The sequence below is a fragment of the Littorina saxatilis genome, linkage group LG12 (assembly GCF_037325665.1).
Source record: "Littorina saxatilis isolate snail1 linkage group LG12, US_GU_Lsax_2.0, whole genome shotgun sequence".
Taxonomy (NCBI): Eukaryota; Metazoa; Mollusca; class Gastropoda; order Littorinimorpha; family Littorinidae; genus Littorina; species Littorina saxatilis.
In genome coordinates, this window is record NC_090256.1 from 85,106,968 (window position 1) to 85,124,229 (window position 17,262).

At 42.1% G+C, this 17,262-nt stretch overlaps 1 protein-coding gene across 1 annotated transcript; it reads left to right on the top strand.

Moving 5' to 3' along the window:
- Positions 1 to 1,378: 1,378 nt before the first annotated feature.
- LOC138983227 (uncharacterized) lies at positions 1,379 to 17,120 on the top strand. Its single transcript, XM_070356638.1, has 6 exons — positions 1,379 to 1,459; positions 2,058 to 2,139; positions 3,047 to 3,188; positions 5,335 to 5,395; positions 12,594 to 12,717; positions 16,495 to 17,120. Exons 2-6 carry the CDS (start codon positions 2,058 to 2,060, stop codon positions 16,806 to 16,808), a joined length of 723 nt encoding a protein of 240 aa, XP_070212739.1. The 5' UTR covers positions 1,379 to 1,459; the 3' UTR covers positions 16,809 to 17,120.
- The last annotated feature ends 142 nt before the right edge of the window (positions 17,121 to 17,262 follow it).

The window sequence follows — 17,262 nt, forward strand, 5'->3', positions numbered from 1 at the left end:
TTGTAAAAAATGTGGGAAAGGCTTTGCCTGCCATGGCGCTGCCTGCAAGTACTGTTTCCATGGTTCCTGCAAAATAGCTCCAAGCCAATTAGAGGACATAAACATGAGTGTGCAGGGTCGGTGGTCAAACACAAACGGTGGGCAAACACGGCAGCTGCGGGGGCGAAACACGGCAGCTTCGGGGGGCAAACACAGAAGTTGCAGGATAATTCTCATTCTCCGAATGCTTTTCGCTGTCTGCAAGGTCCTAGAAGCTTGAAACTCGGCCTCATTACTGCAGAAAGGTTCAGGTTTTTGTGGAACTGATGGCAGTTCTTCACATTAAAGTTTACACCAGTAATTTGTTGCGAATGCTACGAAATTTGCTTCTGTGCAGTTACAGGCGTGATATTTTACAGAATCACGGCTATAATATACAAAATATGCACCCAAAAAGTACATCGGCGTGTAGAAGAAACACTAACAGATCTAACAAGACATATCTTAATGTGCAAAGTTACGAAATGTTTATAGAAGAAGCTGTTTTATCGAGACACAAACCCCACTCAACTTACCGCTCCAGCGTGCGGGGTGCAAACACCCGTGCGGCACGCAACACACCGCTGCGAAGGAGTCTACGGAGTGTTCCCATACGGGCACTACTTGGCATTGAAAATTAATATCGTAAAAATATGTGACACACGCCGGATGATACAAACACGCACGCCGCACACACACACGCACTGACACACTGATTACGCGAGGAATTCCGCGGGGACACTGATGGCTTATCGGGCGCCGTTCCATAGCTGAATAGTTCTGTGTGAACTCACGGTTACTGCTGGTCAGTAACCGAGCGGCTACCCGGCGTGTCGTAACTCGCAGTAAAAGATAACCGCAATGTATGATATCACACTGACTAACCAGTTTTCCTCTGAACCGGCCCTAGTTCTTCTTTCAGTCGGATCATGAGTGGCACACACACGCGCGCGCGCGCACCGCGCACACACACACTCACACACACACACACGCGCGCGCGCGCACATTCACACACACACACACACCCCCACACACACACTGACACACAATACGAGCGCGCAGTGACAGTAGCCACTTTCGCTTTTATTCTAGCGACCCACTGCGCATGAGCAATGGCAATCAGAACAGTAGTTACTTCCCTTCAATCACCCAAACGCGTCGAACCACCTCAGCTTCAGTAAAAATGGATTGCATTGTCTGCAAAGCTTGCTAGCTAGCACCAGATTTCTCTAATTTAGGCTACTTCACTTGCAAATAACCAAATAATGAAATAACTCTTACTACGGGGAGACAAGAACACTAACACCGTTGTTTGTCAGAGTTACTCACCTTGTTCAACGCCAGATGGCGGAATAGAATCGAGTCCTTTGATTGGACAGAGTAGCGGAGATTTCAAAAGCTGCAGCGGGTTTTGTCAACAGGAAATCTTGCAGTCAGTGAGGTATGTGTTTATTAATCTTGTTTTGAATTTGAAACTATGATCTGTGCAAAAGATAAGTATCGCAAAGATGCTTATTGTGTAAATTTTATGTTTGAAATGCGATTGCTATTATTATCAAAGACGAACTTCAGTCCATCTCGGCAGCAGCAGCTAGCAATACTAGCATACATCATGTGTGAACTACTGACACAGTAGTCAGTACGTCTGACAGTAAGCTTACTCACTGACAAGCGTTAAGTTCCACTAGATCGGGTATTACTATCACTATCAGCACTGTGGAAGTAGTTTGATGCGAAACAGTTTTGTTTTGTCATAACTGGAAAAAAAAACCCAGGAAGGAACCTCTGTTCGAGCCGGTTTTCGAGCATACAAGTTACAACTTACAACCAACTCAACGACTGAACGAGTCAATAATAAGTGGTTGGTTTTTGAGCCACATTTTTAATTGCACTTGCAGTGCACGCTTGGGTCTTGTTTTGTGTCAACCTCTACCGATCAATGAATCACCCATTGTCACTCTTGGTTTACTTTTGACGTTGACAGATTTTTATCTTGTGGTGCATAAGATGTATTCTTAATCTTAACTCTTTTGTTTCAGATGGAGGGTAAATTATCACTTGTGGCAGCTTTTGATGACTTGATTAGATGTGCCACAGTTCTCAACACAGGATGTGAAGCAGGTAAGACGTTCCTTCATGTCTGATCATGAAGTATTAAACTACTTTTGAAAACTATGTCCATGACTTCTGCAAATGTGCAATGTGGATTGTCATTTGTGTGAATGTCATTGTCAAGTTGTTCTGTTGTCGCTTTAACAGCTCCTTTTATTTTTACAGTAAATCCAACCGTACATCATGATGTCATAGCTTCTTTTTTTCCACAATGTTTAATCCTTTCTCAGTTTCTGTGCATTTTATGCATTTTGATTCTAATTTCTACTTCTTCAAGTTCTTGATTTGTTTGGTGTGGGACCGGCTCATGAATGGCAATGGTGGTTCGTACGTTACAGAATTTTGCAGTTTTGAAGCTACATGCAGGGATGTGGTTATAAAGAGTTCGATTATATTAAAAATGGAAGCAGACAAACTTAGTGTGAAATTCTCAAAATGTTGAATTGCTTAGTATAGGTCTAGTACTCCAACATTATTTTGCTGACTACTTTGCCTAGGTTTGTAATTGTAAATCAAATTAAAAAAAAAAAAAGCAACAAATAAGGAGCATATAGGTGTTTCCCCTCCATTTTCTTTCAAACCTTGTTCGTTCCGTGTTGCGTCTGCTTTTTGTTGTCTTTTGTGTTCTTGTTTTTCCTGATGAAGCTTCCATAAGCGAAATTTTGTACCGTCTTGTCTCGTTCTTGTATCGGTGAGTACAGTATTCCTTTGTTTTTTAACTTTGATTCACCAAAGTTTGTAGCACTAGCAACATCCTGTTAGTGGCTTCACTGTGCAAATGGATTGCCTTCAGTATTTAGGTTAGTACTGAGAATCCCTTTGTCAGTTTGTGTTTGAGTGTGTAGCTTTGATTTTGCATGGTAACATTTTTATGAATCTTGTTGTAACTGATTTGCATTTCCTCTGTCTTGTGCAGAATTCAGATCCTTTGTCTTGAATCAAGAAGACAATCGCCGGAAATGGTTGTCAGCCGAACAGAAGACTGACAGTAATGAAGATAAGATTAAACGTCTTCAGTCTGAGAAATCAACGCTTGAAACGCAAGTCAAACATGCCAGGTATACATTTTACTTTTGCATCATTATGGCAGTTCTGCTGAATTTGTTTAATAAATTGTGCATTTTCATCAAATATTTGTTCTGTACCTTTGAGTTTGAGGGCAGATGGAGATAACAGCACAAACATTGTGTCAGAATTTGTGAAAAATAAACTAGCAACAGTATCATGCAAGTAGAGGGATGTTGAGTCTTTCCTGAATGTACAGACTACTATTATACTAATGATATTAATTCTGTCTAGTGTTGGCACAGTATTGGTATTTTACCGGCTGAAATGAGAAAATACCGGAACAAAAATGGCTGCCGGTATAACCTACCGGTTGGTATTTGAACTACATGGGTTTTTTTGTTGGTAAAACAACATAATAATTAAGTAGATGTGCAACGCCAAGGCACTGCATACCCCAGCGAAAGACAAACCTCTCTCTCTCTCTCTCTCTCTCTCTCTCTCTCTCTCTCTCTCTCTCTCTCTCTCTCTCTCTCTCTCTCTCTCAACACACACACACACACACACACACACACACGCACACACACACAAACACACACACACACACACACACACACACCCCAAGTCACACACGCACACATACACACACTCACTCACACGCACTCACTCACTCTCTCACACACACTTTATACACACAAAACACACACCCATACGCACATATAAACAACCACACATACACGCACACACATACACGTATGCACACGTACACACACCACACACACACTCACACACACACACACGAGTACAGACTCATGCACGCGTGCGCGCACACACACACACGCACACAAATACACACACACACACCCCACACACACTCACACACACACGAGTACAGACTCATGCACGCGTGCACACACACACAAATACACACACACACACACACAAACAGTAACACTAACACATGTGCACAAAATGAACACAAACACACACACCGCGCGAGAGAGAAAGACTACAGGGAGGCATGACGTCATGATGCATTAATTGACGTCAAAGACTTTCGACCGTGACGTATTCTTCTTACGCGAGCTTTATCCATAGACTTGGAAACTACGGAATTTCTACCCGTCCAAAGCGGCCTTGGGTGGCGTTTGCTCAAAAAATGGGGGCGCCAATTTTACCCACCGTATTTTTGTTAGTATGGTCCCAATTTTTGGTGAACTTCCATCTCCAACTGTGGCCCATTTTCGGGCACAAAGAATCCTTCTTTATCATGTATTATTCGGTATGCACATTTCTCAAATCGATTACAGTATAGCGTTCACGGGATACCTCCAGCTTCGCTGGGATAATAATAATAAAAATAGCTTATATAGCGCCGCTTCACAAATTTAACTGTGCTCTTAGCGCTGTACATCGAAATATAACAATTTCAATAATATAAATACAAAGATGATATTATCATAATACACATTTACAAATACCACTCACGTACATACATCCTCGTGCACACCACGCGCATACACACTCCCACTCATTAACAAGTGCTTCCATCCCCCTGCCACTGAGATGTTCATATACCCCCCTGGACAAGCTCACACCATGTCCGTCTCCTCTCTAGACTGTACATACACTCAGCAAGAAAAGAAAGACTAAATGCAAATTTCATACACAACCCTATAGCTCAATCAAAGCTGAGGCAAGTATACAAAAAGACACATTCAAACAACAAATCTAACTTCACCTCTAACAGTCTATAAAGATGGCAAGGACAATTTACAAGGATTCGCGAAAAAGGTGCTTAAGGGAACTGCGGAAAGAGTCCTTAGAAGCAGAATGGCGAACGGAGGAAGGGAGAGAATTCCAGACAATGGCAGCCGCAGAGGCAAACGAGTGATCTCCAAAAGAAGGCAAGCTTCGCTCGAGAGTTTCCAGTTTGCGACTGTCTGAGTTGGACTCTTACTGATTCCAATGCCCAGCCTACCGTTTCGGTTTGTTTCTGGAGTTTTTGCAGCATAAAAGTTTGCGTACCGGTTTGAAAAAATACTAGCGCCATCACTGTTGGCATCACAAATTCATTCTTTGTGTTGCAATCAGTAAGAATTGTCACACAAAGCTTTCATCATAATGAATATTACTGTTTGATTTGTAGATTTTTCCTCTTGATATATGTACACACAACTTAACTTTGTTTCTGTTCAGGAACCAGGTGCAGTATGAGTTGACGAGGAGAAACGAGGTGGAACAAGAGCGAAGTAGTCTGGTATGTACTAAGTAATGTAGCAGATGGTTCTCTTGAAAGACATATTCCACATGATTATACAGTAGATTGAGTGTCAGTGAATGCATGTGGCATCTTGGAGTTGAAGCTTTATTCATGCCCTTGCAGGCATGGGAATTGTCCGCTGAACGGCAAGTTTCCGCCGAAAAAGCAAAAGTGTCCGCCGAAAAAATAAATGGGGGAGGCAAAAATGGTTCTAAAAACTGAATTTAATGGCAAACTTGGAGCTTAGAAATAGAAGACACCAAATTGCACCATTTGGGTTCTTTGGAGAGAAAAAAATTCCGGGGGGGGGGGGGCATGCCCCCGAACCCCCCTAGCAGGGCTAGGCGCTTTGCGCCGTCGACTTTGCCATTACAGTAAAACCTGCATCCAGCGGACCCTTATTTCGGCGGACACCTTTGCATAACGGACAATTCAAGTGAGGACGGATGTATTTTACTCTCAAAAACACCTTAAAAGAGCGAACACCTCAAAGGCGCAGACGCGGACACCCTTTTTTGGTCCCGATTGGGTTCGTAACTTGTCAACAGCGGACAAACCCTTGAAGCAGACAGCTTTTAGCAGACGCTGGTCCGCCATCTTGGTTCTGCAAATACAATCTTGCTGGCGATGTGAACGCGCGAGAAGCTTATTTTGTAAGCCAATGACAGCACTTGAAAGAAGTTGATTTTTGTATGGTGCACGCTCATTGGTCGATGCCGTGAACTCACAAACATTTGGGGTTTCTACTTTCTGAACTGTGATGCATCTTCGTCTCATCCTTCGTCTTCGTCTCATCATGCCAAAACGAAAAATTGACTTTAGAAGAGAGTCGGTGTCATAAAGACCGTTCGAAAAGTTGCTGATGAGCTGAATTGCAGAAAAACTCAAATTTCCAACATAAAAGCTGATCGCACACAAATTCTCAGTCAGTGGGACTCCGGTGCCGGATCGACGGCAAAATGTGTTAAGAGAAGAAAAACAACCTATGATGAGTTGAACGAAGAACTCTTCGAGTGGTTTTCAACAGCTTGATCAAAGAATCTTCCAGTGAATGGCCCATTGCTTCAGATAAGAAACCGATTGCACCTCTCTCTCTCTCGTTCTCTCTCTCTCTTTCTCTCTCTTTCTCTCTCTCTCTCTCTCTCTCTCCTTTTCTTTGAACAAAAACAAAAACCAAAAAAACTTGAGGGCTTCAAAACAAAGTTTTAATAATCACTGTGGCAAAAAAGAATCAGTGACTGTTGGGGGTTTTTTTTCAAAAAAATGTTGGCGCATTCATATTCATAAGAAAGGACACCTTGCTACAAAGGACAGTGGCAAGGCTCCCCAAGAGTGTCCTTTGCTCGCATGTTTTACTGTACTTCCAAATGTTCAGCCTTATTTACTTTTTTCAATTCCCATGCCTGCCTTGTTTTCTTCTTCTTAATTTTGTATACATTCTTAGTATTACTTATAGTAATTATAATAATCACAAGCTTACAACACATGGTACCCACATGGTACTCATGTCTGCTTCCCACTCCATGTAATAGTCACAAAATGGGTCATCAAACATTGTCTATGCTGTAAAGTGGCGCTGCAAATACTCTGTAATGGGCATTTTATGTTCCTGCATTCTCACGAAAATGTATTAAAATATATATATATATATATATCAGGGTTCGACACTAGCGGGGGCGGGGGGCGGAACGCCCCAGAGTTTTGTGTTCCGCCCCAAACATTGCCGAAGCTTGGGGCCCACTCCGCCCCAGGATAAATTCCAACAATGACAAACCGAACATTCTAATGCCAGAGCCAATCACTAAAAATCGCCAGTCAAAGTCGTCACTGAAATTTGCGTTACGATCAATGCCGCGTCAAGAAAAACAAACATTGAAATCGTCGAAGGACAATGCCGCAAGGGAAATAACTCTCAGATTGCGCTCTTTAGCGTGAGAGATAAGTATCGCCTTCAAATGCCAAACGCAAAATGTGGCGACACATCCCTGGTGTAAAAAGACATGGAAATGAAGATGAAGAACAGGGTGGAGAGAAACGAAAAAAGGAGACCGATGCAGCCCAAAGCGCGAAGCGCTGTCGTAATTTCAATGTCAAATGGTTGAAAGAATTTCCCTGGCTTCAGTACGATGAATAAAAACAGACAATGCATTGCCGCACGTGAATAATGAGAGTGGGCCCCAGATTTTTGTTTTCCGCCCCAGCAATTTCCATCTCTGGGGCCAGTGTGGCCCCAGGCCAAATAAGTTAGTGTCGACCCCTGTATATGTATTCTTGCGCAAGATGGCGTGGATGTGGTAATACATTTTAGAAAATGCTACACTTTAACACCTTTTGCTACGCTGAAAATAACAACAACAAAACCACTCTAAATTGCTACACTTTTGGCCTCGCAAGGGTTTTTGCTTGTCTGTTTAAGTTGCATTAACTTTTGTGTGATTTGTTACAGAGTGTCAGAGTTGAATAGAATGCAAAAGTCCTGTACTCGCAAAAGTCCTGTACTCGCAAGCTTAGAAGTTGAATATGTTTCTAACAATTATTGTGGATTAGTGAGACAGAGTGAAAGTGGGGCTTTCTCTTTGTCTGTGACTTTGTGGATGGATCACTGGTTTGACCTTATAACTACTTATGTAACTATGTACTCACCCGAGTCGTCCGTCCGTCCGTCCGGACGGCGTCCGTCCGTCCGTCCGGAAAACTTTAACGTTGGATATTTCTTGGACACTATTCAGTCTATCAGTACCAAATTTGGCAAGATGGTGTATGATGACAAGGCCCCAAAAAACATACATAGCATCTTGACCTTGCTTTAAGGTCAAGGTCGCAGGGGCCATAAATGTTGCCTAAAAAACAGCTATTTTTCACATTTTCTCTAAAGTTTTTGAGATTCAATACCTCACCTATATATGATATATAGGGCAAAGTAAGCCCCATCTTTTGATACCAGTTTGGTTTGCCTTGCTTCAAGGTCAAGGTCACAGGAGCTCTTCAAAGTTGAATTGTATACATATTTTGAAGTGACCTTGACCCTGAACTATGGAAGATAACTGTTTCAAACTTATAAATTATGTGGGGCACATGTTATGCTTTCATCATGAGACACATTTGGTCACATATGATCAAGGTCAAGGTCACTTTGACCCTTATGAAATGTGACCAAAATAAGGTAGTGAACCACTAAAAGTGACCATATCTCATGGTAGAAAGAGCCAATAAGCACCATTGTACTTCCTATGTCTTGAATTAACAGCTTTGTGTTGCATGACCTTGGATGACCTTGACCTTGGGTCAAGGTCACATGTATTTTGGTAGGAAAAATGTGTAAAGCATGTGAGTCGTATGGGCTTTGCCCTTCTTGTTTGTTCACAAAATGGCGGCCAAAACGTGGAATGACAGACCCCTGCCATGTTCACAACACATTTCAAACCGACAGCTGCTCTAGAAAGGATAACTGTTATCATTCAACGATAACTTATACTTGGATTAAACTGCACAAAATCTTATTTGGACAACTGACCCTCTCCTGCTCGCGTGCTGCGTCCGATAAAAAACTGGTAACCTTCGAACGCGCGTCGTCACAAATCCGATCCACTGAAGAAAGACAATTTGCCGGCCTGAGCGCCAGGAAGGCAAACACACATTTTTATTTTCAAATCATGGCATCATTATCGATAGATGAAGATATTTGGTCGCGTGAATATACATCCGTGTACCTCGCAACGGTGACTTTCGTATCTGCCGTCACAAACGTTCGCCAGGTTACCCCGATTTTCATTTCTTCGCTCGCGCAGTTGAGCATGGATTGTTCTCGTGCGGCCTCAGTCCGGAAGACGGCAGGGTAAACACACAAATAGTGATGATGTCCCGAGTTTTGTGTACTACATAGAAAAGTTTGTGTACGGCAAAATTGATGACGTGTCACAGAAGCGAGGTAACTCCGTTCGCAGGTTACTTTCGCGCGAAATGTCTCTGTGCCACCGCGGTTTCGTCCTGAAAATCAACCGTATCGCATTGATTTTGCGAAAACTGAAAGTGCAGGTAAGTTGCACAAGTTTCCTTAATGCTTACTTCGTAAAATTATTGATGTTAAAGTTGATAGTATAGTTATTTTAGAGCACAGGACTTAAAAATTATCGGGAGCTATGCAGCGACCGGCCATTCTCGAATGGTTTCATTCGTACGCAGGTGACCACAGATAATAGTTCTGCGAAGTTTAGGTGGCACTCTTCGCTGTTTTTTGGCAATACAGTTGCAGAACTGTTTGTGTTGGTATTGTCTCCTTTATAACATTCATTTGTAGCATAATTTGATTGATTGCACCAGTACAGCGTAATACATGCACAAGTATTGGCAATTTGGTGTCGCGTGATTTGCAGGTTACCTCTTTCTGTTTTGATACATTTGAGCAGTAGTTTGCATTTGATTCTAATAATCTGTAGGTATTCCAAGTTACACCCTTTTAAACAATAACTGACCAAAATATCCCTGCCCTGCTGTAAGCAGTTGTGTTGCCACAAAAAGATCAAACTACAAGGTAACCTGCAAACGGTGTCACAAAATTACTGAACCTAACAACACTAAACTGTACATCAAAAATTCTTCAATACATGACAAACTAACAGCAAACACTCTGTTTTCATGGAGTTTACTCAAATTGTTTCACAGAATTAGTTTATAGATATGCTGTGTAAATTTGGTGTCACAAAGTACTGCAGGTTACTCCATTGTGACCCCCACCAGTCAGTCTGCTTTTTTGTCCGAACCATAAAAGTTCCTGACATTTTCTTTTTAGACTCAAATAATACAAGGGCTCCACTTGACAAGAATAGTATTTTCCAGGTTGTAGCTGCATTTTGAAAATTTCAGTAAGTTTCCACTGTTTTGTCACCAATAGCAAAGAACAACTCATGTATGTATGTTTATATAAATTTACTGTACACCTATTAATCTGAAACCAGGAAAAGATCAAAGAAATCAATGTTGTTGGTAGGGATTTTGTTTTGTTTGGTGTGGTTGTTTTTCAACCAGTGTTCTCAATTTAGAATTAGATGTTTTATCTTTATGTCGTGATATATATAACACTAGATGAATACCCGCTTCGCCGGGTACGGCTGCGCCGGGAAGAAGTCATGCCAAATCACCGCACGGAGGACGGGAGATAAACGCGGCTGAAAACACTGGAGAAGATAAGGAAGAGTTACTGGGAATGGATCCAGAGAAAAACCAAAATCGGTTCAGCGCTGCGCGCTGAGAGCACGTGTTGAAATATCTCATCAATGAGGTTGTGTTCGGGGTGTAGCTGAATACGGTCTCCAAATTTGAAAAAGATCCACATAGAACTTTGGCCGTGCATCGCGGACACACACACACACACATAGACAGACACAAGTCGTATATATATATATATACTAGATACTAGATGAATACCCGCTTCGCCGGGTAGCCGGCTTCGCCGGGAAGAAGTACTTACAGCCGTACGCCGGCTTCGCCGGGTCCGAACATTTTTATGGACCCGCCAAGCTTAGGTCCCTCCCAGATTCGTGGAATGGGTACAGCACGAAAATGATTCAGTGGCCATAATGCCATTCCTGACCATATCGAGTCCCATCCTTGTCGACGAATGTAACCGTGTTAATCACCTTTGGAGGCGAACTCCACTCAAACAGGATTGAGCAATTTAGAGCTTATCTCTAAGCCCTTTTGAACTGGTATGGCTTCTCAAAGGAAGGCCAGTACATACAAATACACAAAAGCCGCCAGACCACATCACAAACAGAACTGAACAATCCACAGGTGTTGCCCACATAGAGAGACACACACACACACACACAAACACAGAGAAGCCGTATATATAGAGAGATAGATGACAGTGTATTTTTCGCGTGGCTATAAATTGATTCGACCTTTGCACTTTTACAGTGAGGATAATTTACGGGTCCAATTTACGTTCTGGACACTGCGGTGACCTTCTAAAAATAGTAACAGAACGCCGGGAATATCCGAAGATGCCCCCTCATACTATAGTGCACCATACGAAGGAAGGGAGGTAAACGCTGAAAACATGGAGAAGATAAGGAAGAGTTACTGGGAATGGTGAAATGAACAGAAAAACCAAAATCGGTTCAGCGCTGCGCGCTGAGAGCACGTGTTGAAATATCTCATCGATGATTATTGTGTCCGGGGTGTAGCTGAATACGGTGTCCAAATTTGAAAAAGATCCACCGAGAACTTTGGCTTTGGTGTGTCGGTATGGGGGCCCGGGTAGCTGAGGTGGAACCAAAATCGGTTCAGCGCTGCGCGCTGAGAGCACGTGTTGAAATATCGACCAGGTTGTGTCCTGTCCCGGGTGTACCTGAATATGCCCACCAAATTTGAAGCAGATCCATCGAGAACTTTGGCCGTGCATCGCGAACACTCACACACACACACACACACACACACACACACACACAGACACAAGTCGTATATATAATATATAGATATATAGATGTACATGTACGGGCGGGGATGTAGCTCAGTCGGTAGCGCGTTGGATTTGTATCCAGTTGGCCGCTGTCAGCGTGAGTTCGTCCCCACGTTCGGCGAGAGATTTATTTCTCAGAGTCAACTTTGTGTGCAGACTCTCCTCGGTGTCCGAACACCCCCGTGTGTCCACGCAAGCACAAGACCAAGTGCGCACGAAAAAGATCCTGTAATCCATGTCAGAGTTCGGTGGGTTATAGAAACACGAAAATACCCAGCATGCTTCCTCCGAAAACGGCGTATGGCTGCCTAAATGGCGGGGTAAAAAACGATCATACACGTAAAATTCCACTCGTGCAAAAAAACCACACGAGTGTACGTGGGAGTTTCAGCCCACGAACGCAGAAGAAGAAGAAGAAGTACATGTACAATGTAGTTTTTTGCGCTGTACGTTCAGAGTGTATATATGGTATTTCCCTCCAAGATAAAATCAGTAAGACACGAAATTATAATGTTCTTGTAATTTTGTGTTACATTTAGTGTTGTTATTTTTTGTTGTTTTTTCATGTTCTCATGGAAATTAGCCAGGGTGTGGGATCATGGTACCAGTAACCATGGTAATAATGAGCATAGCCCTGTACATTCAGCGTCACAGTTCCCTCTATAGTATCACTTTTAAGTTGTTTCATTATAATAGACCTGGTTATGGTTGAACTTCATTTGATCTGATCATAAGCTTGTTGTTTGTTTCAGGGATTTCATTGAGAAGTATCTGGTGGACTTCACGAGGGAAAACCCAGGGACAGTGGTCTATGTCAAACCCATCAGGAACAGAGCGCCATTCCTTGTTGCTGAATACTGTAAGCTCTGTGCACTTGTTTGGGTAGTATGTTATGAAACCTCTGTGAAGCATGTGTGTGTGTGAAAGAGTATATGTGTGAAAGAAAATACATGTAACAGCAGTATTGTTCAGTACAGTTTCATGCCAATGTGAGGTATCTGAATGCAGTCTTTATAGGGTTATCTATTTGTCTGTATTATACATGTATCATTGTATGTGTATACAGTAGCACCTTTTAAGACCCCATAATTTATTATTATGAAGTCTTATATCGCACGCGTATCTCCAGACTCTGACTCAAGGCGCAGGGATCTATTTATGCCGTGTGAGATGAAATTTTTTACACAATACATCACGCATTCACATTCGCATTCGGGGCATATCCTACTTTTCACGGCCTATTATTCCAAGTCACAGGGGTATTTTGGTGGACATTTTTTTTTATCTATGCCTATACAATTTTGCCAGGAAAGACCCTTTCAGACTTGTTTACCAGTACGCAGGCATGAAAATTCTCCGTATTTTCCGTATTTTTGAACAAAATAATCCTTCTTTTTTTTTCCCCGTATTTTTCCAATCGAGCGCAAAAACAAAATGTTTTAGAAGTTTTCGGTAATAAAAACATATGGTCTTTTTGCCGATACAACTTCCGTTGTTCAAATCAAAATGGCGGCTAACGCGGAAAGTAACACCGGTTCTGTGTCATCAAAGAAAAAAAAGAAAAAGGGAAATGACGAAGACTTGCGTAACAAATTCCGTTGGGCATGGCATGGCTTGAAGAAATCGTCAATGATGTGCGTTTGGGCGCTGAGATCAAGACAACGACAAACTAAGGCGTCGTGCTGTGTACCGTTTGCACCAGATTGCTTCATTTTGTATTTTGGGGCCATGTTTGAATCCAATTTTAAGGCTCAGATAGCCCCAGATTGCACCAAATTGCACCCTTGAAAAAAAAAATTTCCGGACCCCCCTAGAAGTCTTAGCGCTTTGCGCCTGCGAAACTTGGCGCTACGCGCCTTCGAATTTTTTTTAATTTTTTTTTTTTTTTCAGTTTTCATGCCTGAGTACGATTTGGGCGTATTTTGTACGCCAAATTATTATCGGTACGCAAATACGCGACACACGCACAAAATACGCCTGAGAAAAAGTCTAGAATACGTTTTCCGGTGTTGGTGTGCTGATTACGGAATGGTACAACTGATACCGGTTTCGGTCGAAGGGAGATAACCATGACAGCGAGTCTTCAGCTGTGGAAACCTTGTTCAGTTGTAACTTGTTGGCACGTGCGATCGTCTGGACAATCGTGGCAAAATGAAGGAGAAAAATGTGCCCGTTTTGGATGACTGTACCAAGTCTAAACAGCAGAAGTGGCAGATTTTCTTGGAGAAATATAAGAAAAAGCCAGGAATTGTGGAGTCTACTTTGGGAAAAAGTCACTGCAAGTATTGTAAATCAGATTTCTCCGTTGCCCATGCTGGGAAATATGACATCGAACGACACTGCAGTTCCAAAACTCACCTGGACAAGGTTGCTGCAAAGAAATCCGCTGAAAGCTGCCAAGGAATTATGAAGTTCATTCCCGCAAAGCAAATCCTGCCAGAAGAAAAGGCTGTAGTCCGCGCTGAAGCAATGTCAACCGCAGATGTTATTTCACGAACTTCATCTTTTCATTATCAATCTGTTTGGAAGACACTGGTTATAATGCTATAAACTGACAGGTAAATAAACTTGTTTTATTCCTGTTGTATTGGAAGTAGTTAAATTCTGAAGGTGTTCACAAGACATGCTATTCTTACACAAACACGTTTGCACCCACGCGTACATTTTCCCTAGCCATATGGCTTTGCTTGCAAAGTACACCAACTTTTTGAAAAATACACTCAACTTTTTAGGAAAGTACTATTGCCTCGGGTTTAGGGTAAGGCCAAAAAAAATAATAGGTGTGGTTACGGTAACATAGCCAAAAAAAATAGGGTAGGAAGGTAGGCAATCACTTTTTTTTTTTTAAACTTTTTTTGTGTACAAATTAAACCTACTTGACAGGGAAATAAGTGTGCGACTCGGGCGCTTTCGCTTTCATTGCGTTTTCTGCACTCGTTTTCTTCTGTGTGTTTTTTTGTTTTTTTTGACAAATGTAATAGTTATAGGGTCGGCCCCTAAAAATAGGGTAGGTCGGGTTACCGTAACCACACCTATTTTTTTTTTTAGGCCTAAACAGGTCTGCCCTTTTGTCAATCGTGGGATCTTTAACGAGCACACCCCAATGTAGTGTACACGAAGGGACCTCGGTTTTTCGTCTCATCCGAAAGACTAGTGCACTTGAACCCACCACCTAGGTTAGAAAAGGGGGGAGAAAATTGCTAACGCCCTGACCCAGGGTCGAACTTGCAACCTCTCGCTTCCGAGCGCAAGTGCGTTACCAGTCTCGGCCACCCAGTCCAATTTAAGACTCGACCCTCCCTTTCAAGACTGTTTTCTCAGACTTTCTGTTCATAACCTCTGTCAATGTCCTCCCATTGTAAGACTCCCTCTTTTTGAAGACCTGATTTTCTCAGATAATTATTTGAAGGCGTTAAAAGGGAGGTTCCAATGTATTATTCTGTTTTGTTTTTGGTTTGTTAGTTTTTTGTTTGCTTTTTTGTCTACACTTTTTACTTTCAAAATGTAGTCAATGATTTACACTTCTTTCTTGTTATAATTTTGTTATGCTTTTATTGCTCTGTGGGTGTACTAATTTGACTCAGTGTTCTCATGTAGTTTTTGTCATTCTCTTGACAGTTCTTTCTTTCTTTTTATATTTAGTCAAGTTTTGACTAAATATTTTAACATCGAGGGGGAATCGAAACGAGGGTCGTGGTGTATGTGCGTGCGTGTGTGTGTGTGTGCGTGTGTGTGTGTGTGCGTGTGTGTGTGTGTGTAGAGCGATTCAGACTAAACTACTGGACCGATCTTTATGAAATTTGACATGAGAGTTCCTGGGTATGAAATCCCCGAACGTTTTTTTCATTTTTTTGATAAATGTCTTTGATGACGTCATATCCGGCTTTTCGTGAAAGTTGAGGCGGCACTGTCACGCCCTCATTTTTCAACCAAATTGGTTGAAATTTTGGTCAAGTAATCTTCGACGAAGCCCGGGGTTCGGTATTGCATTTCAGCTTGGTGGCTTAAAAATTAATTAATGACTTTGGTCATTAAAAATCTGAAAATTGTAAAAAAAAATAAAAATTTATAAAACGATCCAAATTTACGTTTATCTTATTCTCCATCATTTGCTGATTCCAAAAACATATAAATATGTTATATTCGGATTAAAAACAAGCTCTGAAAATTAAATATATAAAAATTATTATCAAAATTTTTTTTTCGAAATCAATTTAAAAACACTTTCATCTTATTCCTTGTCGGTTCCTGATTCCAAAAATATATAGATATGATATGTTTGGATTAAAAACACGCTCAGAAAGTTAAAACGAAGAGAGGTACAGAAAAGCGTGCTATCCTTCTCAGCGCAACGAATACCCCGCTCTTCTTGTCAATTCCACGGGCACTGCCTTTGCCACGGGCGGTGGAGTGACGATGCTACGAGTATACGGTCTTGCTGCGTTGCGTTGCGTTCAGTTTCATTCTGTGAGTTCGACAGCTACTTGACTAAATATTGTATTTTCGCCTTACGCGACTTGTTTTTCCTTGTAGTTGTAGATCAGTCCCATCTTCAGGGCAAGGGCTAGATGTTAAAAAAACACTAAAAAAACCCGCTGATTATTCTTTTACTCTCATTGTCATTGTCTCTATGCAGTGAATGGGCGTCAGGAGAGGGTAAGCACGAAGGACATGCCAGCAGATGAAGTCTGCAAATGGTTGGAGCATCTCCGCACGCGATCCGGAGCACAGATCGTTAACCTCCGCAAGGAGTGGCTCACTAACACTCCAAGCATTCAGGGGGTGTGGCATCCTTTCCTTAACAAGAACCCGTCGCTAGCAGGCACGTCTTTCCCGGCTCCAGAACTGTATGGCGCGAAGACGGAGTCAAAATCAGCGACAGATATGGTTCTGGAAGAAGCTGGTGTGAAGAAAGTGGGAAGTGTGGACTCTGCCAGTTCTAAAGAATGAGGGCGTGTGTAACTGGGTGTAAGTGTGTGCGAGATTGTAAATATCACAGTTAGTAGAGTGTGAATCTTTTAAGTGAGAATTATGATGTGGTTTTGTGTGTGTGTGTGTGATGGTGCTGTTGTGTGAATTGAAAATATTGTGAACAGCAGATTTGGTGTTTTGTTTTTGTGTGATTGAAGTATGCTTGCTGCAGCCACAATGTACCAACTTATACCAGGTAACTTTCATGCACACCAAGCATACACTTTGCTCTGTTTTATAAGATAACAGTTCTTATTGTGTGGGGTGAATACATGTAGTCTGTGTGTGTGTCGGTGTACCGCTCTTTCATCGAGTCTGTCATCACTTTTGGTTTTGTGTCCTGGTATGGAGGTCTGAGTGTGAAGAACAGGAATGTCTTAGTGCGAATGGTGAATGTCAGTAGCAAGGTGATTGGCAGGCAGCAAGCAAGTGT

Bases quoted from the DNA above. Each gene is read 5' to 3' on its own strand.
- LOC138983227 (XM_070356638.1), top strand. From the start codon at position 2,058: ATGGAGGGTAAATTATCACTTGTGGCAGCTTTTGATGACTTGATTAGA. The intron at 3,189-5,334 runs GTATACATTTTA...GTTTCTGTTCAG, and splicing joins ACGCAAGTCAAACATGCCAG to GAACCAGGTGCAGTATGAGT. The intron at 12,718-16,494 runs GTAAGCTCTGTG...GTCTCTATGCAG, and splicing joins ATTCCTTGTTGCTGAATACT to TGAATGGGCGTCAGGAGAGG.